The 23487-nt window shown below is 43.1% G+C and overlaps 1 protein-coding gene across 2 annotated transcripts in view; it reads left to right on the top strand.

Moving 5' to 3' along the window:
* LOC122542318 (heat-stable enterotoxin receptor-like) overlaps positions 1–23487 on the top strand; it is a 186771-nt gene that overhangs the window by 110285 nt on the left and 52999 nt on the right. For both annotated transcript variants that reach the window (XM_043679963.1, XM_043679962.1), the window contains 5 exons: positions 2747–2828; positions 6888–6993; positions 11095–11157; positions 12329–12400; positions 16973–17077. In XM_043679963.1, the coding sequence (XP_043535898.1) occupies positions 2747–2828; positions 6888–6993; positions 11095–11157; positions 12329–12400; positions 16973–17077 (428 nt within the window). The remainder of the gene's footprint in view (positions 1–2746; positions 2829–6887; positions 6994–11094; positions 11158–12328; positions 12401–16972; positions 17078–23487) is intronic.

Here is a 23487-nt window from a genome sequence, read left to right as displayed (position 1 = left end):
TAATAGTTTCATAGTGTAATTAAGGTGGGAATGTTCCAATGGCACAAGCTTAGGAAATAGAAGCACACATGTAAGATCATTGTCAAGTGTACCAGAGGCAAAATAAGAAAACATCTTTTTACAGTCATCTGTTATGATATGGTATGTGCTGCCTGACTGCACATTCAATTGCAGCTCTCAAACGAACATTGAAGAGAGAAACAAATACAAAAACAAAAACAAATGGGAAAGAGGAGGAAACTGGAATGAAATTAATAGAATCCCTACAGTGTGGAAGCCGGCCATTTGGCCCATTGAGTCTATATCAACCCTCCAAAGAACATCCCACCCAGACCCATCACATCCCTGCATTTCCCATGGTTAATCCACCCAGGCTGCACATCCCTGAACAGTACGGGCAATTTAGCACGGCCAATCCACTAAACCTGCATATCTTTGGACTGTGGGAGGAAGTTGGAGCACCCAGAAGAAACCCACACAGAGGATGTGTACACAGTTGTCTGAGGGTGGAATTGAACCCAGGTCCCTTTGAGGCAGCACTGCTAACCACTGAGCCACTGTGCAGCTCCAAATAGCTCTACTGAAAAGTCAACACAAGCATGATGGGTTGAGTATCAAATGGCATCCCTCTGATTCTGCAGCACCTTTCACCATTTTAAGCCGTGTCTAAAACATTGTACAGTCAATGAAGTACTTTTGAAGCATAATCATGGCGCTTGAAGTTGCATGGATTCATTTACAGGCCTAATCCCTGCTAGGAGTGGGATATGTTCATATACAGGGCCAAGTCATCTCGAAGCAAAAGGAATTTGCCCAGGCATTGCACAAATTCTTGTGGGACAACTGTTCCCTGGTGCATTCTTCATGACGTGACAACTCCTTGACCATTTGCTGTCAGTAATCATTTTATCATGTCGAATAAATTGTTGTTCCCTTACAAATTTGGAATTCTTGCACCTATCCTGATGACCGCAAGACAAAAAGCTTCAACAGCACATCTCTTTTTTTCAGCATCACTCAAGTTCTCACTACCACATGATTAGCTACACCCTTATTATTTAGGACCATAATGTGTATTTATCCAACAGAGAAGCTCTGTTCTTGAGATTATTCCTGCTCCTCACTCAATTTAGAAGGCTGATAAGTTGCACAGTGGCTCAGTGGTTAGCATTGCAGCCTCACAGTGTCAGAGACCCAGGTTTGATTCCAGCCTCTGGCAAGTGGCTGTGTGGAGTTTGCACGTTCGCCCTGTGTCTGCATGGGCTTCCTCTGGGTGCTCTGGTTTCCTCCCACAATCCAAAGATGTGCAGGTTAGGTGGATTGGCCATGCTAAATGGCCATTGCCTGTAATGTTAGATGCACTAGTCAGGGGAAACGAGGAGAAATAAGTGAGTGGGTCAGGGTGGGTTACTCTTTGGAGGGTTGGTGTGGACTTGCTGGGCTGAAGGGCCTGTTTCCACCCTGTAGGGATTCTAAGGAAGTTAGAATAAGGACTCTGAGTAAGGGAACCTCTATGTTTGAGGGATTTCTCTAAAGTATTATTTAAATTTACATTAACTACTGGCATTATAACAATTGTGTGGGCCCCTTCTCGAGTTGCAAGTTTATGTCAAGTCCAAAGCTGGGGCTATGGGGAAAGAGGAATGTCTCAAGATTTGAATTCCCATTCTGGCAGATTAAAATATAACTGAAAACACATTAGGATACCTAATATTTCCAGGCCTCAAGTCACAAAAGATAGCGGGAGAAAAATGAGCTTATGTTGTAAAAATTAGCCTGGTTTTCCTTTAAAACAAGTCTAAATGCAATCCTTGGCAGGTTTGATAACCAAGTCAGGGTTGAACCTGAGACAATGGAGTGCAGCAAGTTCAGAGGAAGTCAGGTTAGAGTGGGGGGGGAGGGGGGAAGATTATTGAAGATACTGTGCGGCAGGGAGAGGGTCCCTAACCAAAGAAGGGATTCAGAGTACTCCTGTCCATGTGCAGCCTCAAGATGTCGGTCAGGCTGTTCCAAGCACAATCTTTGGTGGGCGGCACGGTGGCACAGTGGTTAGCACTGCTGCCTCGCAGCGCCAGAGACCCGGGTTCAATTCCCGACTCAGGCGACTGACTGTGTGGAGTTTGCACGTTCTCCCCGTGTCTGCGTGGGTTTCCTCCGGGGGCTCCGGTTTCCTCCCACAGTCCAAAGATGTGCAAGTTAGGTGAATTGGCCATGCTAAATTGCCCGTAGTGTTAGGTAAAGGGGTAAATGTAGCGGTATGGGTGGGTTACGCTTCGGCGGGTCGGTGTGGACTTGTTGGGCCGAAGAGCCTGTTTCCACACTGTAAGTAATCTAATCTAATCTAATCTAATCTTTGGTTTCCCACCTTTATTGAGTATAGAGTTGCCAACCTCTAGAATTGTCCTGGTATCTCCAGGAATTGAAATTCCATTTTCAGAACAATGATGCAAGAAATACATGGGAGTGTAACAACATTTTTTTAAAAAAATCTCTGAACCTTATTTTAATTAGTTCTAAAAATATTGGAGATAGAGATTTAAAAAAGTGCTGTCAGGGTGATTCTAATCTGAAGAACGTGTTCACTTTCTAATGGGCCAAAGGAATGTAGTGCAACTGGATAATAGACCAACAGCAGAACTGTGGGACTGGAGCACTTAGGTGGGAGGTTACACGCTGAATTGGTAATGTCTAAGTGTGATGTGGATCTTCCACTCTAACCAGCCTTTAAACCCTCTAACTCTTACAGGCACTTTGAAGCTGGAGATGGCAGTGATAGGTCTGACTGTCATCGTCGTGTTGATTATGATGATCACTCTCGTTATACTGCGGTGAGTAGCAGAAATGTATTTGATAAAGAAATGAAGCAAGCAACCTGGCCCCTGCATGACCCAGAAATGAGATGAAAGATAAATTAAGAGTTAAAAACAAACACAGAAATTGCTTAGACAAACTCAGCAGGTCTGGCAGCATCTGTAGAGAGAAAACAGAGTTGCTGTTTCCAGTCCACTGACCCTTTTTCAAAACCGTGTTTTTTAACAGAAACATCAAGGAAGGAAAATAGTCAGAGAGGGACCAGGTGAAGGTGAGGGAGACATGTAAATTACAAGCAAACTGGATAATTGTTTACAATTCCATATGAGAGAGGGAAGCAGCACCGCTGATGTGTACCAGAGGAAGAGTTATGAGGAGGGACTGGAGTAGGACTGGAACAAGAAATAATCCATGTACCCCACAAAGAGACAGACATAACTGGGCCCCATCAGACTCAATGAGTTAAACTTATACCAAACCCCTTTGTTAGATCACCATATAATTGAGAGATTATCCTGAGAGCTAGTTAAACATTTGGGCTGGAGTTTTGTGTTGAGACTAAGTATGGAGGCAGGGTACAAACAGGAAGGACTCCCACTTGGGAGTGGGTCATGTTTTCCCACATATTTACATTTTTCTTAGCTTATCACACATGGGCATGTAGGTAAAATACTGAAACCAAAAGAGAGAATGCTGGAAAATCTCAGTAGGTCTAGCAGCATCTGTAAGGAGAGAAAAGAGCTGACGTTTCGAAACCTGCTGAGATTTTCCAGCATTTTCTCTTTTGGTTTCAGACTCCAGCATCCGCAGTAATTTGCTTTTATCCTAGGTAAAATACTGAATTTTTATGGTTGGGTAGTAATTCTGAAAGCTATAACATCCGGCAGCATTATTTGTGATGTGGGAGCATTACTCAACCTCTCTTCATGATCCATCACCCATTGGAGATGTCAGAGACAAGGCAAAAAACCAGCAGTGCACTTTAGTGAAGCCACAATGGCAACAATAAGCCATCCTGACTTACAATATCAGTTTGAACCTTTGGCAGAAGGTCAGTGGGAGGGGCAGCTCAAGAGAACCTTGCTGCAGTTTAACAAGAAACTGAAGTCACCAGACAAAGGAGCAGTGCTCCGAAAGCTTGTGATTTCAAATAAACCTGTTGGACTATAATCTGGTGTTGTGTGACTTCTCACTTTATCCACCCCAGTCCAACATCGGCACCAACAGTCCAACATTCATCCCACCTTGGCAATGTTTTTCTACAACCTCTACCATTGGAGAGAAGGTACAGAAGCCTGAATACACGCCCCAGCTGGTTTTGCAACAGTTTCTACCCTACTGTTGTTAGAATACTGAATGGACTCACAAACCCTTAACATTCGCCTGCCTGTGTGGAGTTTGCTCATTTTCCCTGTGTCTTGCCCGAGTTAAATTGAATTGAATTTATTTTCACGGGTACCGAGGTACAGTGAAAAGCTGTCTTGTGAGCAATACATAGTTAAGATTTGATTTTTAGATTACATTACAGTGTGGAAACAGGCCCTTCGGCCCAACAAGTCCACACCGACCCGCCGAAGTGCAACCCACCCATACCCCTACATTTACCCCTTACCTAACACTACGGGCAATTTAGCATGGCCAATTCACCTGATCTACACATCTTTGAATTGTGGGAGGAAACCGGAGCACCCGGAGGAAACCCACGCAGACACGGGGAGAACATGCAAACTCCACACAGTCAGTCGCCTGAGGCAGGAATTGAACCCGGGTCTCAGGCGCTGTGAGGCAGCAGTGCTAACCACTGTGCCACCGTGCCGCCCAAGTAGCATTGATAGTAAATAAGAGGTCAACAGCGGCAAAAACAAAAACATAGGTACAGGCGAATGTTAAGGGTTTGTGAGTCCATTCAGTATTCTAACAACAGTAGAGTAGAAACTGTTGCAAAACCAGCTGGGGCGTGTATTCAGGCTTCTGTACCTTCTCCCCGATGGTAGAGGTTGTAGAAAAACATTGCCAGGGTGGGATGAATCTTTGAGAATGCTGGCGGCCTTTCCTTGACAGCAGGCCTGGTAGATAGATTCTATAGATAAGAGGTTGGCCTTTATGATTGTCCGGGCCGAGTTCACCACTCTCTGTAACCATCTTGAATGGTACAGTTGCCATACTAGGTAGACATACATCCAGACAGAATGCTCTCGATGGCGCACCTATAAACGTTGGCAAGGGTATTCGCCGTCATGCCAAATTCGTCAGCTGCCTGAGGAAGAAGAGACATTGTTGGGCCTTTGTAACCAGTGCGTCCACATGAAGAGTCCAAGAGAGCTCGTTGTGGACTACCACTCCCAGGAGCTTGACACTCTCCACTCGTTCCACCTCGTGCTGATAAAGTGTAGTGGGGTATGAGTAACGTCCCGCCAAAAGTTTTCTCTGGGTGCTCTGATTTAGTCCCACAGTCCAAAGATGTGCAGGTTAGGTGGATTAGCCACGGTGAATGCAGGGTCATGGGAATATTTAGGGGCCTGGGTTTGTGTAGGATGCTCTCGGGAGTGTTGGTGCAGACCTGATGGGCCAAACAGCCTCTTTCCACACAGTTAAGAAATGCTTAACGGAGCTTGGCCTCTGATGCATAGATTTGGTGCAAACATGGTAGGCCAAATGGCCTCATTCTGCTGCATAATAATTCAAGGATTCTGTCAACTGAAGAGGTTTGGAATCACTGGAGCTTTCAGGTACACACCTCCTATGTTCCATCAGCTTTGTGAACACATGTTTCCCAATTGAGTATTTAGCAATCCAGATTGTAGAATCATAGAATGCAAGCAGGCCATTCATCCCATCAGGTCCACACCAACCCTCTGGACAGCATCCCACCCAATCCCACACCCCCACTCTATTTCTGTAACCCTACATTTTTCAAAGGCTAACCTACCTAGCCAGCACACCTGGAGTAACTGCACAGAGGCTGGTATCCCATCACCAAGTCATCCTTTATTTACTCGTGCATAGAACACTGGCTGTGACCAGCAAGCTCAGAGTCAGTCCCCTGAACTGAGGAGATTCTCAATCCTATTTAATATAGGTCAGCCATTGTCTCCTGGTTGGCCCAAGTTAACAACCCCAATCAAGGACCTCATTGTCAAATTACCACAACATCCACCTAACCTGCATATCTTTGGATTGTGAGAGGAAACCAAAGCACCCGTAGGAAACCTGCACAGACACGGGGAGAACGTGCAAACTCCACACAGACAGTCGCCCGAGGGTGGAATCAAACCCTGGTCCTTGGCACTGTGAGGCAGCAGTGCTAACCACTGAGCCACCATGCTGCCCTATAACCAGATGCCTCTGGTACTGGCAGTACCATTGAAAATTAGCTGTGGAGGGATGGATTGACAACCAGAAAATGGTTGTGGGTTACCGGAGAGCCTGTTAAGAAGAGCCCCCACCACCTTCCATGAGTCTATGCGGTTAAAGCAACTGGGCTGCCTATTTGGCTTGGACTTCTCCCACCACTGATTACATCCCAGTGGCAATGCAGTGAGGCCTTTCAGTTAATCAGCCTTAAGGGTCTCAACTGGGCTACAAAAAGGTGGCTGCAAGTAAAATTGCACTTGGAAAAGATGAGTATGTTGATGTGGACCTGTGCCTTCCCCACCTTTAAACCAGCCAGCAGGAAACATTTAAATCCAGCCTGTAGCCCCTTAAATAAGGTGCTGATTGTGACAGTCAGTCCTAGTCCCTCACTCATCCCTTTGAACTCTTGAAGTTAAACATTTTCATGTTATTTTTCTCCTGATCTATTAAATGACTAATTATAATGTTCCACCATATTGTTTGGAGCCCTCCTTTCCTACTGTTTTTATCTACCTTCTGCCACAGGCTGATAAATACAGTATCTCGGATATCCACACTGTATTTAAGAATCTGTTCAATTTAAATGATGGTTTAGTGGCTCCCATATTTTCACTTGATCCCGAATTCCACTAATTTTGCATTTCCCTGCTGTTTTTCCAGCATAGGAAAAGCTTATGGGGTGCACATTAATTCTTTTAATTTGCCAAATGCTTTGCCAACAGGAAGTACAGAAAGGAACGGAAAATGTACCGAAAGAAATGGTCACATATTTCTAGTGACCAAATCATCCCACTGGAGGGAGATGAAAAAATCAGCATCAACCTAAAGGTAAATCTAACCAGAAACAGTAGCAAGCATGGACAGGGGCTGGCAAGGCTTATATTGGGCATCTTTCCAATAAGTTGAAAAATGTGGTGCTGGAAAAACACAGCAGGCCAGGCAGCATCCGAGGAGCAGGAGAATCGACATTCTAGGCATAAGCCCTTCTTTTCAATAAGCCTTCCAAACTGTACAGGCTCTTAAAGGCTAGGTTTGATCCAAGCATTTTGTTTTGTTCTTTTATGGGATGTGGCCATTATGTTGTCCATCCCTAGCTTCCTCTGAACTGAATGGCTTCCTAAACTGTTGGACAGTAGGGTCTGTTTCCATGCTGTGTGACTCGATAACAAAGTTTAAAACCTCAACGTGTGTGATGCAGGACATTTACACTTTTTTTTCTGGCTACTTTTTACTCCACGAACAACACCATTGAAAATGGATGGACCCCAATGAGATGGGAATAATTAATGACCTCATTGTGAAGACGTCCCAGTTAGCAGCAACCATAAGTGAATTAGGTGCAAATTAGTGCAGGTGCTGGAATCTGTACTGACAACAAAAAAATGCTGGAAATCACGGTGGGTCAGTCAGCATTCGTGAAGTGAGAGCAAGCTTACACTTTGAGTCCAGATGGTTCTTCATGACTTTTATATTCAATTAGAGAGACAAGAGAGGGTCTGACACTATTTTAAAAAAAATTAAATAAGGGAAATTATGAGGAAATGAAAGCAGGCCTAGCTAAAGTGAATTAATAACTGAGCTGAAAGGATAGGTCAGTAGAGACGCAGTGGCAAACGCTCAAGGGGAATTTTCAGAACATAAAAAGACGCCATGCAAGGAATAAGAACATTTTCAAGGAACGAACCCACCCTCCATGGTTAATCAGAAAGATTAAATATATTTCATACTTACAGAAAAGCATATACGTTTGCAAAAACAGATAGACTTTCAGAAGATTGGACAGAATGTAAATAACAGCAAAGGATGACTGCAAATTAATAAGGAGGGAAATATTGCAGTGTGGTAAAAAGAAACAGCCAGAGTATAAAAGCAGATAGTGAAAGTCATTAATAAATATTTTAAGAAGAAAAAGGTTAATAAAGTGGGCATTTATCCTGTAGAAGATATCCTGAGTCTGGAGTATTGATCGTAGAAAATAATGAGATGGCAGATAAGTTGAAGAATATTTTGCCTTCATTATGCAGGATAAAGTAACATTCTCAAAGCAGTGATAAATCAGGTGATGGAAGGGACGAGAAACCCAGAAGAATTACAATCACCAGAGAAGTGAGACTGAGCAAGTTGTTGGAGCTTCAGGCTGACAACTGCTCGGATCCTGATGGACTTCGTCTTAGGATATTATAAAAATGGCTACTGAGATACTTGATTTGTTGGTGTTGTTTTCCAAAACTCCTAGATTCATGAATTGTGTGATGAGATTCGCAGATGGATAACGTAACATCTTTAATTATAAAGTGAGGGAGACAGGGAATCAACTTGCGAGTTAGCTTATCATATGTCATGGGGAAAATGTTCGAAGGTATTATTAAAGAAATTATAGCATGGAACTTAAAAACATTTCTGGTAATCAGGGAGAGTTAACATAGTGTTGTGAAAAGGAAATCATGTTTACCCATGTATTGGAGTTCTTTGAGGAAGTGACATTTGCTGTGGATAAAAGGGAACCATGGATGTGTTGTACTTGGATTTCCAGAAGGGAATTGATAATGTGCCATATCAAAGGTTATTGTAGAACATAAAAGCTCATAGTCATAGAGTCGTAGAGTCATACAGCACAGAAACAGACCCTTTGGTCCAACTCATCCATGCCGACCAGGTTTCCCAAACTGAACTAGCCCTATTTACCGGTGTTTGGCCCATATCCCTCTAAACCTTTCCTATCCATGTCCCTGTCCAAATTTCTTTTAAATGTTATAACTTTACTCACCTCTACCACTTCCTCTGGCAGTTCACTCCATATACACACCACCCTCTCTATGAACATGTTGCCCCTCAGGTCCTTTTTAAATCTTTCCCCTATGCTCTCTATTTTTGGACTTCCCTACCCTCGGGGAAAGATTTTGGCTATTCACCTTATCTATGCCCCTCATGGTATTATAAACTTCTATAAGGTCGCCCCTCAACCTCCAATGCTCCAGGGAAAAAAGTCCCATTCTATCCAGCCTCGCCTTATAACTCAAACCCTCTCGTCCTGGCAACATCTTTGTAAATCTTTTCTGCACCCTTTCCAATTTAATAACATCTGCTTAAAGCAGGAGGGAGCATATTGGGTTTGGAAAAAGATTGGCTAATTAACAGGAAGCAGAGAGTAGGCATAAATTGTTCATTTTCAGCTTGTCAAGATGTAATGAGTGGTGTGCCACATGACCAATGCTGGGACCTCAACGGTTTACAATATATCTCAATTACTTGGACGAAAGGACAGCAGGTTCTGCAGATGATTTGACTCGGGTAGATGAGTGGACAAAGATTTGGTAAATAGAGTATAATGTGGTAATACGTGAAATGGTCCATTTTGGTAGGAAGAGTAAAAAAAAAGTCATATTATCGAAATAGTGAGAGATTGCTGAGCTTGGAGACGCGGAGGAATCTGGTTGTCCTCATGCACTTTTGCTTATTTGCTCATGGGATAGAGGTGTTGCTGGCGTCATCTGTGAAGAGAGAAGGACAGAGTTCATGTTTCAAGTCCTATAGACTCTTCTTCAAAACTAGGATTAGAGGATTGTCTTATGACAAAATGTTGGACGGGTTAGACCTAAAGCCATTACAGTTTAAAAGAATGAGTGATGAGTGGGCGGCATGGTGGCTCAGTGGCCAGTGCTGCTGCCTCACAGCATCAGGGTCCCAGGTTCGATTACAGTCTTGGGCGATTGTCTGTGTGGAGTTTGCACATTCTCCCTGTGTCTGCGTGGGTTTGCTCTGGTTTCCTCCCACAGTTCAAAGATGTGAATTGCCCATAGTGATAGGTGCATTAATCAGAGGGAAATGGGTCTGGGTGGGTTACTCTTCAGAGGGTTGATGTGGACTGGTTGGGCTGAAGGGCCTGTTTCCACACTGTGGGGAATCTAATCAATCTTAGTGAAACATAACATTCTGAAAGGGTATTTCTTCTTGACGCACTAGAACTAGGGGACATAGTATTAAAAATAAAATTTCTCATTATTAGAGAGAATTTTTTTTTCTCTTATGGAGTTGTGAGTCTGGAATTCTTATACCCAGAAAACAGTGGTGACAGATCATTGAATATTTGCAAGGAAACACTCTTAACTAACAAGAGAGTCAAATGGTATCAGGTGTAGGCAGGAAAGTTAAGGCCGCACCCACAATCAAATCAGCTATAATCTTACAAAGTAGCAGAACATGTTCAAAGGACATAATATGCTATCCTGCTCCTAATGTGTATGTTCATAACTGCCTGAATAGTCAATGAAAGCAGATTCAACACAAAGGTACAAAATCCATACACATTTGAAAGAGGTAAGAAATATAGTATTTTAGCAAAAGAAGGTATGGACTAACTTGATAGCTCTTTCAAAGAACCATCACAGGCAATAATGGGCCAAACAAAATACTTTTGCTTTGTTTGTCCCTTTTGGGCTTTTAAAAGGCATCTGCCTGCATCCAGGTCTGTGCTGGTAGCAGTTTCAACATAAGGAATGAACCTGATTGTGGATATCAGAGGCAGGATTGGAGTGGTGTTGGAAAAGCACAGCAGGTCAGGCAGCATCCGAGGAGCAGGAACATCAATGTTTTGGGCAGGAGCCCTTCATCAGGAAATGAATCCTGATGAAGGGCTCCTGCCCGAAATGTCAACTTTCCTGCTCCTCGGATGCTGCCTGACCTGCTGTACTCTGATCTCCAGCATCTGCAGTCCTCACTTTTGCCTAAATGTGGATATGCAGCCTTTTCTCTTTCTGAACTTGTGATAAAATATAAAAGGAAGCTGACATTTCTCAGGGATAACTGGATGTTCTGGAATTGTCTTGATATTTGTCATCAAAGAATCATATCTATCAGTGACAAGTCAAAAAAAATCACAGACGCCCTCCACTCTATCTGTGTCTAATCCACTCTGTCTTCCATCTCAAGATCGAAGAGGACAAGAGAAAAGAAAATCTGGTGCCTTTATGGAGAGCAAAATATGACAAAAAGGTATTATACCTTGATTTTAAACTTCTCATCTGTTTTCAAATTCATCTGTGGCCTTGCCCCTCCTTATGCTATCACCTCCCTTTCAAGATAGCAATATGCCTCTAACTTCGAGTCTCAAATATTGGCAACCTTCAACTGCCCAAGCCTGAACTGCTGGAATTCCCGCTTTACATCTCCTGCGTTGTTATGGACCAGCCCCCTTTAAAACATTTCAAGACGGTAGCCCAGACCCTAACTTTTTAGTTGTTTTAAGCAGGTGTAGATTGGATATTCCAGGAGTGATGAAGCTGGCCAACCAGTCAGTTTTAAACAAAACAGACTTTATTTACACATGAACAAAAGAAAACCAAATTTAGAATAACAGAACTATTTGAAACCCCAACTGACACGGAAATACAACTTAACAAAGAGCTGTTTCAATTTCCTGCAACATCCTGTAATACACCCCTTGGCAAAAAAGATAAAATCAAACATAGGTTCTAACTGTAGAGATGTCAGAGAGAGAGAGAGGATCAGCACTGGGCTGTTCCTTTGAGCAGCAGCCTGAAAAACTGACTGCTTGCTAAAACCAAACCAAACCAAACCCTGAACTGGGAGAACTGGCCACTCCTCTTTCATAATGCAAGTGTTTAAAAAGAAAGACTTAAAAACATGCTCATGTAGACATTTCCAGACATATCAGAAACTCTACCTTTATGACCCCTTTTGAAAAATAAACAAGGACAACCTAACCTTGTTAAAGCAGAAGCATTGTCACACTTTAAACCTCTCCACCTTTATATCCCTCTCGTCCTTTGACGTGCTCCTTTAAATACATCTCATAACAAAATTGTGGCCATCTTTCCGGATATCTCCCTATGTGGCTAAATATCAAATTCTATTTGATAATGTTCACAAGATGGACCTAGCGACAACCTCAGGCAATTGTCTGTGTGGAGTTTGCACATTTTCCTCGTGCCTGCGTGGGTTTCCTCTGGGTGCACCGGTTTCCTCCCAGGTTAGGTGAATTGGCCATGCTAAATTGCCCATAGTGTTAGGTGAAGGGTCTGAACAACTTCCTCGGAGTAGGCATGAAATCAAGCCTTCCTCTCAGAGTACTTGGCTTGCCAGCCTAAAATCCATGCTGATGTAGGATCTGGATAAAACCATGTTTTCCTTTCCCTTTGCTCAGATTGTTGTCTTGAAGGAGCTGAAACACAAAGATGGGAACTTCACTGTGATGCAAAAGATGGAACTCAATAAGGTAACTCCACTCTCACTAGTTCAAAGCAGATGAATAATACTTGGAACAAATGCTGAAATAGAAAAGAATAAAGATTTGTATTTCTATAGCATCTTTCATGATATCACAAGATGATTTATAGACAATCAAGTATTTATTCATTTTTATAATGTGTGACATCTAATGTGGTCACAGCAAGACATACAAACAGAAGTGAGCTAACGATCAATTATCTGTTTTAGTGTTACTAGTTCATAGAATCATAGAACGGTAATAGCACAGAGGGAGGCTATTAGCCCACCATGCCTGTGCTAGCATAATGCTGGAGGCACAATTCACATAGTGCCACTCCCCGGGCCTTTTCCATTTCAGATAATGGGCTAAATTTTACCAGAAATTGGCTAAGTGACAATTCTGGTAAGTTTCATCGAGGATATTTAGACTGTGGGTCTTGTCAAGTTTTCTCAAGCGACTCTCTACAGCTCGGCTCTGATACTTCATTACAAATTCAAGTGCACATCTGTAAACGTATTCAAGAACCAAGCTGACAGGTAACCCATCATTAGTGTCATTCCATCTTAGGGCCCTTTCCAATGAACCTATGTCTTAATATCAGATACAGAACAGTGTAAAGATTGCATCTTCTCATTCTACTTTATGTTTGATTGTGGACTGAATTGGGAAAAGGATTGTCTTACAGCAGAGAATTGAGGAAGGAATTGTAGTACTCACTAAAGTTGCTGAAACTCATTGTAAGTCATGTTAATACTGTTGCTTTGCAAGTTGTAAAGAAAGGTGTAAAAGGAGACTGCATGGATCTGGGATGTATGTACAAAGCCGACAAAAAGAAACTGACTGGTTTAGAAATTTGTAACCAATTGGAGGTGCCAAAGGCCATCAGCCTGACAACCACTAGCTGGTTTGCTACTATATAACTGAACATCTTGTGGATGTGAACGATACTGGCAGAAGCCTTCAGATCACTGAAAGGGTAGAAGATGTGTCTCTTGTGCTCTCTAGGTAAACACCTCATGACTGAAGAAAGCCAATTTATCTTCTCCCACCAGCTGCTGGAACCTGTGCTTTTAACTAATAAGTCAGAGATTTTATAACTTGTGAACCAGTTGCTCTGTGTCTTTTGTGAAGAAATGATTTAATTTTGATTTGATTTATTATTGTCATGTACTAAGGTACAGTGAAAAGTATTGTTTTGCATGGTAACCAGACAAATCATACTTAATATAAGTACATCAGGATAATACAACAGAAAGCAGAATTTAGTGTTACAGCTACAGAGACGGTCCAGAGAAAGACCAACTCTAATACATGAGAGCTCTGTTCATACGTCTGATAACAGAGGGAAATAAGCTGTTCTTGAGTCTGTTGGTACGTGTTTTCAAACTTTTGTATCTTCTGCTCAATGGAATTGGGTGAAAGTGAGTATAACCAAGGTGAGAGGGGTATTTGATTAAGTTGGCAGCTTTTCTGAGGCAGCAGTCAGAAGATTGGTTTTCAGTCAGACTAGACTGCGTTCATAACCCTTTGTAATTTCTTGCGATCTTGGTCAGAACAGTTGCTACACCAAGCTGTGATGCATCTGCTTAGGTTGCTTTCTATGGTGCATCAATAAACATTGGTAAGAGTCGTTGCGGACATGCCGAATTTCCTTAGCCTTTTGAGAAAGTAGAGGTTTTGGCGTATTTTCTTGACTGGCATTGATGTGGATGGACCAGGATAGATTGTTGGTGATATTTACTCCAAGCTATTAAAGCTCTTGACTACCTCCACCTCAGCCCCACTGATACAGACAGGGGTGTGCCATCCACTCCACTTCCCTGAAGTTGATGACCAGCTCCTTCATTTTGCTGACATTGAGGGGGAGATTGTTGTCTTTGCACCACACCATTAAGCTGTCTAGCTCTTTCCTAGACTCTGCCTCATTGTTATTTGAGATCCTACTCATTATGGTGGTGTCACCAGCAAATTTGAAAATTGAGTTAGTGCTAACTTTGGCCACACAGTCTGAGTATATCAGCAGTATAGTAAGGTGCTGAGGGGTATGCAGCCTTGCAGGGTACCAGGTTTAAGGATCATTGTCCCAACCATATTTTCTGCCTGAATACACAATGACAGTTTAGTACACAGAGTATCTCACACACAGATGTGAACACACACACACACTCACACACACGCCTTTGAGATGGTAGTGGTGAGCTGCCTTCTTGAACTGCTACAATGCAGTCCATTTGGTGTACACATACCCAAAGTGCTATCAGTGATGACCCAACGAAGTGAAAATGTTCGTAGGAAACACAGGAGAGAGCAGCCTTTGATTGAAAGAGCAGCATCTTTCAATTAACAATTGCCTACATTTTGAACAACAGCATGAGGGGTCCCCTAAGACACTACAAAATGCAGTCTGCCTGTTTCCCAAGCTTGTTAGAGCTCCTTACCCTATTCACCATCCAAGTGCCAATATGTGTCTCTTTTGAATGTGTTCAAATGTTGAATGCACTCCACCCCTTATCCTTGTCCTCAATTTATACAATTAACAGAAGAGTGTCTTATAGTTCAGTGGAAGTATCCCAACTTAGAGTCATACAGTTGTACAGCATGGAAACAGACCCTTCAGTACAACTTGTCCATGCTGACTAGATCCGAAATTAATCTAATCCCATTTGCCGGCATTTGGCCCACTTCTGTCTAGACCCTTCCTATTCATATATCCATCCAGATGCCTTTTAAAGGTTGTAATTGTACCAGTCACCACTGCCACCTCAGTCAGTTCATTCCTAGACCAGGTGTCTAGATTCAAGTCACAACAGCTCCAGAGATGTGTCATTATCATGTCCAAATAGATTGATTAAAAATAATTATAATTACAGGAGGTTCAAGTGTGCGATTGTATGATGTTGTATGTTACACATCATTAAGGGAGCTTGCATAAGTGGCAAATTATGCATATTGCGATCTGGAGCTGTGGATAATGAGATTTCAGGCTCCAATTTATTTCCCCTCGTTGATCAGGAATCTTTCCTTCTCTTATCACCTGGCATTGACTTATGTTGGAAGGAGTTTCAGGTTGACACTCAAATACAATGTCTAAGTAATGAACGCTTACGTCTTCCTTAATTATCGAGTCCTTGAGTGGGACTCAAACTTGGGACTTCTGCTCAGAAACAAACAAATGGAAAGAACTGCAGATGCTGGAAATCAGAAATTGGTGGAAAAACTCAGCAAGAGAGAAAACAGAGTTGACTTTTCGGATGCAGTGACTCTTCAGAATATTAACTCTGCTTTCTCTTCACAGTAGGTGCCAAATCTGCTGATTTTTAAAGCAATTTCTCTTTAAATTCTGCTCAGAATTAGGCTCATTATCCATGCATACAAGACCTCCTAAGAGTGCAAGCAAGAAGTCCTAACTTCATCAGGACAAAAGAAAATTGCAGTAAAACCCAGCTGGACTCTATTTGATTAACTGAACAAAATAGTCCAGAGTAACTCTCAGTGTACCCTTCACATAATCATCTTAAAGAGCCTTGGGATGTTTCACTACTTTAAAGGTGCTATATAATTACATATTGTTGTGAGGTTTCAAAGCTTTCAAATATAGCAGGACAAGTCAACTAAAATGTACTTGATCCTGGATCTGATAGTTCAAGGTGGCGAGCCATAATCTTTTTACACAATAACATGTTCAGCATGGACGGGTTGGACCGAAGGGTCTGTTTCCATGCTGTACATCTCTATGACTATGACTCTATGTGGTCTGTTTGAAAGAGCAGTGAAAACAAATTCAATAGAGATGTACAGTATGGATCAGACCCTTCAGTCCAACTCGTCCATACCGACCAGAGATCCTAAATTAATATTGTCCCATTTGCCAGCATTTGCCCCATATTGCTCTAAACCCTTCCTATTTATGTATCCATACAGATGCCTTTTAAATGCTATAATTGTACTAGCCTCCACCACATTCCTCAGGCGCTTGTTCCATACATGCACCACCCTCTGCATGAAAACGTTGTCCCTCTTAAATATTTTTCCTCTCACCTTAAACTATGCCATTTAGTTTTGGACAGGCCTGCCCTTGGAAAAGACCTTGGCTGTTCACCCCTCATGATTTTATGCACTTCTATAAGGTCACCCCTTAGCTTCTGACACTCCAGGGAAAATAGCTGAAACCCTCCAATTCTGACAACATCCTTGTAAATCCTTTCTGCACTCTTTCAAGTTTCACAACATCTTTCCTCTAGCAGGGTGAGCAGAATTGAATGTAGTATTCCAAAAGTGACTAACCAATGTCCTGTACTGCAGCAATGTGACCTGTCAACTCCTATACTCAATGCACTGACCAATAAAGGCAAACATACCAAATGCCTTCTTCACTATCCTGTCTACCTGCGACTTGCAATAGGAAATTGGACAATTGCTTTGTGTCAACATTTGGAAGATAATGGTGAATGGACAGGAACCAATTCAAAAACAGAGTATAAGGATGATGGGAAAAATGGTCTCCTGTATGTGTTGTATCATTCTATGATTATTAAACAGCTTAATACATGATTCTAAATGAAAATATTTCTCTTTCAGCTACTGCAAATTGATTATTACAATTTGACGAAATTCTATGGAACAGTAAAGTTTGACTTTGGTATATATAAAGTAATTGAATACTGTGAGCGAGGATCACTGAGGGTAAGTCAACCTACAGCCTCCTGTAGTTGGTTAGTTTATGGATTTGTAAGGGATTTATAGCAGTGGTTGATGCTTAACCTAGTTTGAACAGCTGAGAGATTTGCCATTTGTGGATGGGAAAGGGAGGGTACGATAGACATTGGAAAATGAATCCTAGTTCTTGGTCGTTATTCAGTGAACTCCATTGGAAATTGTCTACTCTTGCTGTAGAATTATGAAGTTTTATCTGAGATGTTTCAATTTCAACAGCATGGCACCCTCTCTTTATAGTACTGCAGAGTAACTCTGTTTACCAGTCTCTGGACTGGGACTATGTAAACCCATGTTTCAGAGGAGAGTGCTTCATTGCAGCTGAGGATGGTTTGAAGAAGGAACAGAAATGTAAAGGTTTAATAGATGATGAAACCCTCAAGGGAGTTGCAGTGGGAGAGGGACTCCCTGAGATTCTTGTAGAGAGAGGAGGAAAACTTCTTCAAGGCAGGCATCCTTGCAAGAGGATTCGCAGTAGGGTTAAAATCCTGATGAAGGGCTTTTGCCCGAAACATCGATTTCAAAGCTCCTTGGATGCTGCCTGAACTGCTGTGCTCTTCCAGCACCACTAATCCAGATGATGAAATCCTGTCTATTGTACATTAGCAACAATGTGGGACTGAAGGTATGTTTTGTAGAACAAGTATCATAGGGTTAGGGTGAATCACAATGCGAGGCTGATATCTTAGAGTTAAACTGGAATTTCCTGAGTCTTTATTAGTTGCATCCTGTGGCAGGTTGAATAAATTAAGTAGACTCCCCTAAATTGTATAGGAGATCAATACAATTTCCTAATTCTGTAGCTTTATTTGAATATTGAAAATAAAATCAATTAAAATGGATGGAAATTGGCAAGACTTTCCACCGTGTCTACCTTGAAGAGATTCTCCTCCTCCCTCCACAAGGATCTCAGTGAGTCTCTCTCTCTCACTGCACTCCCCAGGTAGTCTCCTCTGCCCTGAAGCTCTTCAGCCACGTCCTTATGCAGACCCGCTGTTCCAGCCACGTCTCCATCCTCAGCATGTGTCTATGCAATCAACATATCCTGCATGAACCCCAGACTACATTCAGACTGTTATAATTTGGACCTGACAAGGACAGCCAGTACCTACAACAAATCCAAAGCCTCCAGAAACAGTTGACCCTCTAGATCCTCCGCTCCACACTCACAGCTATGTGCCGGCACCTACTCTCTTTGCAGTCAGCCCTGACCCAGCTCAGGGTCACACTCTCCCAGACCTCCAACGGACCTCTGCTATTCTTCATCCTGATAAGGATCCACACACTCAACAAACGTTTTCTCTCCAGCTTATTGGACATCAAGGAACATAAGTACACCAAACTCTCATGTACCTACCTCCAAACCCAGGAATCCTTGACCACTCCAGACCCTTCTCCTGGCCTCTAGAACAGGTTGGAAGCCATTATCCACATGGCCACTACAGCCACCACCAACGCTCCAAATGATGATGTCACTTCTGCACCCCCGTCACACCATGGACCATGACCCCCATTCACCATCCCACCTCCATGTTTGCCTCCAGGACCACCGTCTCTGCAAATACCTCCATAACCTCTGCTGCCGAAACCTCTGCGAAGACTGCCCGTCATGTCAACTCCACCCCCATGGTTGCCACCACCTATGCCACTTCCACCCCCACTGACGTCATTCACCAGAACACCGCCAACAAACATTCCCCCCTAGTTACCGCTTAATGTGCCACTTCTGCCCCCCCACTGACGTCACCTAACCCAGCCCCACCGACCATGTCACCTCCACTGCCATCGCCAAAGACACTGCTTTTGCGATTGTCGCATGCAACGTCACTTCCGCTCCCACGGATACCACCAAACACACCACTTCCGTTCCCCTGACCACCCTGGTTTACATCACTTCCTTTGGTGACATCACCAATTATACCATGACCACACCGAATCCAGAGACAGTCAGTCCCCCCACTCCAAACTTCAGCTCTCCACCCAGTCCTAGCCCCCAGACCTGCTGAGTTTTACCATCCCCCAGCCCTTCCCCTCACTGAGGATGAATGATCAGTCCTCAGTCAAGGTCACACTTTCATCCCTCTACACTCCCAGGTCAATGAATTACATACGCATTGCGGCATCAAACCTTTCTCCCACGTTTGTGCTTACTTTTTCCATCCTGTACACATCCATCCACCATGACAAAGGCCTCCAAGACCTCAGTTTCTTCCTCTCCAGCTGACCCAATCAGTAGCCCTCCACTGACACACTTATTTGATTGGCGGAACTGGTCCTCACTCTCAACAACTTTTCCTTCGAATCCTCCAACTTCCTTCAGACCAAAGGGGTATCCATGGGAACCCACATGGGCCCCAGCTATGCCAGCCACTTTGTTGGATACATGGAATCGTCCATCTTCCTCAGTTACACTGGCACCTTTTCCTCTGCTACATTGATGACTGTATCGGTGCCATCTCATGCTCCCATGAGGAGATTGAACCACTCACAAACACCTTTCACCCTGACCTCAAGTTCACCCAGAGCATCTTGGACATCTCCGTCCCCCTGGACCTCTCCGTCTCCATCTCCAGTGACCAACTCAACACAGACATCTACTTCAAATCCATTGACTCCCACAGTTACCTGGACTATGTCCTCGGATGCTGCCTGAATTGCTGTGCTCTTCCAGCACCACTGATCCAGAATCTGGTTTCCAGCATCTGCAGTCATTGTTTTTACCTCTAATCTCCTCCCAACCCACCTCCTGTAAAAATGCTATCCCTTACTCCTAATTCCTATGTCTCTGCCGTATCTGCTCCTAGCAATTCCACTCCAGAATATCCCAGATGGTCTCCTATTTCAAGGACTGCAATTTCCCTTTCCACATCGTCAATGATGCTCTCTAGTGCATCTCCTCCACTTCCCACAGCTCCGCCCTTGAACACCCCACCCCTCTAAACACAACAAGGATAGAACCTCCCTGGTCCTCACCATCTACCTCACTAATCTCCGGATATAGCGCATTATTCTCTGCCATTTCCACCACCTACAATCAGACCCTATCAGCAGAAATATATTTCCCTCTCCACTCCTGTCAGCATTTCACAGAAACCATTCCCTCCGTGACTCCCTCGTTAGGTCCACAGCCCCCACCTACCCACCCTTCAATCCCGGCACCTTCCCTTGCTACCGCAAGAGGTGTAAAACCTGTGCCCACACCTCTCCCCTCACCTCCGTCCAAGGCCAAAAGGATCATGCTATATCCAGCAGAGATTTTCCTGCACATCCAAACACCTCATCTACTGTGTCCATTGCTCTCCATGTGGTGTCCTCTGTACTGGGGAGACAGGACACTAGCTTGGAGAATGTTTCAGGGAACCTCTCTGGGATGCATGCACCAAACCCCACTTCCCTGTGGTTGACCACTTCAACTCCTCCTCCCACTCCACAAAGTACATACAAGTCCTGGGCTTCCTCCATCACCAAATCCAAGCCGCCTGCCACCTGGTGGAAGAATGTCTCATCTTCTATCTTGGGACCCTCCAACTACATGACATCAACATCAACTTCACTAGTTTCCTCATCTCCCCTTCCCTCACCTTCATCCTAGATCCAACCATCCAATTCGACACCACCCTCTTGAACTGTCCTACCGGTTAATCTTTCTTCCCACCTATCCGCAACCCCCATCCCACCTGCATCTACCTATCACCTTCCCAGCTATCTGACCCCCACTCCCACCCTCCTATTTATCTCCGAGCCCCCTTCCGCCTTCCCACATTCTCGATGAAGGGCTTAAGCCCAAAACGTTAATTCTCCAGCTCCTTGGATGCTACCTGACCTGCTGTGCTTTTCCAGCCCCTCGGCTTTTGACTCTTTCCATCATCGGTGCTGGATTTTGTCCAGGGAAGTTGCCTTCCAATTTGACATTAAAATATTCCAAATTCTCTTCCCCTCCGCTAGGGTGACTATGTGGTCATTTAACATGGATTGCCTCCAGTAGCATCAACGTTCCATTTATAGAACGTTGCAAATGCAGGAAATTACTTTAAAAATGAAATGATGGAGAGGTTAACATAAGTTCAAACACATCTTTTTTGTAACAAGTGTAAAAAATGAGAAATTCATGTTTCTGTGGGTGATTTAATGGTCAGTGTCATAAAATAGATTGTAAGTAAGATGAACAAAACTGATTTGAGGCCTTGAATCCAAACTGAGGAGAGTTTGAGCATTTCCCTAGATGCTGGGCTCCACTGAGATGGCTGTCTAACTTTGGCCTTGGCTTTCTTGCGAGTGAATGGAATTGAACATAGTTAAAGTTAAAACAAATAATCCCCAAAGTGCCAGTAATTAGGAATTGGCCAAGGTGGAATTATATGGGATGAATAAATATTGTCGAAGTATGCCAGCTTAACTCTCAGCCTCATGGTAAAGCTGTTCAAACTTTAACTTGGTAGAGTGATAGGCTTGAGTTGAAAATGTGTTGCTGGAAAAGCGCAGCAGGTCAGGCAGCATCCGAGGAGCAGGAGAATCGATGTTTCGGGCATGAGCCCTTCTTCAGGAATCCTGAAGAAGGGCTCATGCCCGAAACGTCGATTCTCCTGCTCCTTGGATGCTGCCTGACCTGCTGCGCTTTTCCAGCAACACTTTTTCAGCTCTGATCTCCAGCACCTGCAGTCCTCACTTTCTCCTGATAGGGTAGAGGATATGTGGTTGGGTGGGGTACAGTTAAAAGCAGATGGCAAGCAGTTTATGGAAGGAAGCCTTGATGAAATCCTTTATAATTCCATGATTTATTTCTGACTTGTCATTTCGATACTTAAACGTGAACAATATTTCAAGAATTCCATTGAACTACTGATACTAAAAAGCTAGGCTCAAATGGAATTAGATTCTCTTTGCTTCTTCTCACTTTGCCATAGAATTATATAGAATTTATAGATTATTCCATCCAACAGGTCTGTTTGAAGGTTTATATTCCAACCTCTCTATATCTCAGACTATCAACATAATGTTCAATCCCTTCCACAAGTTCGTGAGTTCATAATATGTAGGAGCAGCAGAATTAGGCTATTCGGCCCATTGGATCTGCTCCGCCACTTCATGGCTGATATGCTTCTCACCCCCATTTTCCTACCTTCTCCCCATAACCTTTCAACCCATTATCAATTAAAACTCTGTCTAACTCCTCCTTAAATTTACTCACTGTCCCAGCATCCACTGCACTTTGAGATAGTGAATTCCACAGATTCACAACCCTTCAGGAGAAGTGGTTTCTCCTCAATTCTGTTTTAAATTTGCTCCCTCCTATTCTAAGACTATGACCTCTCACCCTAGGATGTCCCACAAGTGGAAGCATCCAGTCCACATCTATTTTATCCACACCTTTTATAACTTGAATACTTCAACTTGATCTCCCCTCATTCTTCTAAATTCCAGAGACTTTAGGCCTTAAGTGTTCAATCTCTCTTCATACGACAAATCCCTCATCTCTGGGATTAATCTAGTGAACTTCCTCTGAACTTCCCCCAATGCCACATCTTTCCTCAAAGAAGAAGACCAAAACTGTGCATAATACTCCAGGTGTGGTCACACAAATGCCTTATATAGTTGCAACTATACTTCTGTACCTTTATATTCTATTCCCTTAGCTATAAAAGCCAATATTCCATTCGCTTGCTTTATTATCTGCTGAACCTGAATGCTAGTTTTCTGTGTCTCATCTTTGAGGACACCCAGATCCCTCTGCACTGGAGCACCCAAAGTCTCTCCCCATTAAGATGATAGGTCACGTTCCCATTTTTTTGACCAAAATGTATGACCACACACTTATCCATGTCAAAGTCCATCTGCCACATTTTGCCTCACCCTCCTAACCTATCTATATCCATTTGTCAGATTCTTATGTCCTCATTGCACCATCCCACCTATTTTTGTGTCATCTACAAATCTGACTATACAGCCTTCTATCCCTGTATCCAAGTTTTTAATGTAGATTATAAATAGCTGGGGTAAATGGACCGAACCCTGTGGCACCTCACTACTTATATCTTGCCATCTGTAAAAAAAACATTTATCCATCTGTCCATCAGCCAGTCATTTATCCAGGCTAATAAATGACCCCTAATCCCATATGATCCAACCTTGTGAATTAACCTTTTGTGTGACACCTTATCAAATGCCTTCCAGAAATCCAAATATATTACATCCACAGGATCCCCATTATCCACTTTTCATCATCGAAGAACTCTAAAAAATTAGTCAAACATGATTTGCTCTTCATTAAACAATGCTGACTCTGATGGATAGCATTTTGACTTTCCAAATGTCCTTATTTTGCTTTTTGATAATTGATTCTAACACTTTCCCAACAACAGATGTTAAACTGGTCTGCAATT

The sequence above is a fragment of the Chiloscyllium plagiosum genome, chromosome 39 (genome assembly GCF_004010195.1).
Source record: "Chiloscyllium plagiosum isolate BGI_BamShark_2017 chromosome 39, ASM401019v2, whole genome shotgun sequence".
In the NCBI taxonomy this organism is placed as follows: domain Eukaryota; kingdom Metazoa; phylum Chordata; class Chondrichthyes; order Orectolobiformes; family Hemiscylliidae; genus Chiloscyllium; species Chiloscyllium plagiosum.
The sequence above is the reverse complement of the archived record's forward strand: the minus strand, read 5'-3'. Positions and strand labels throughout refer to the sequence as shown.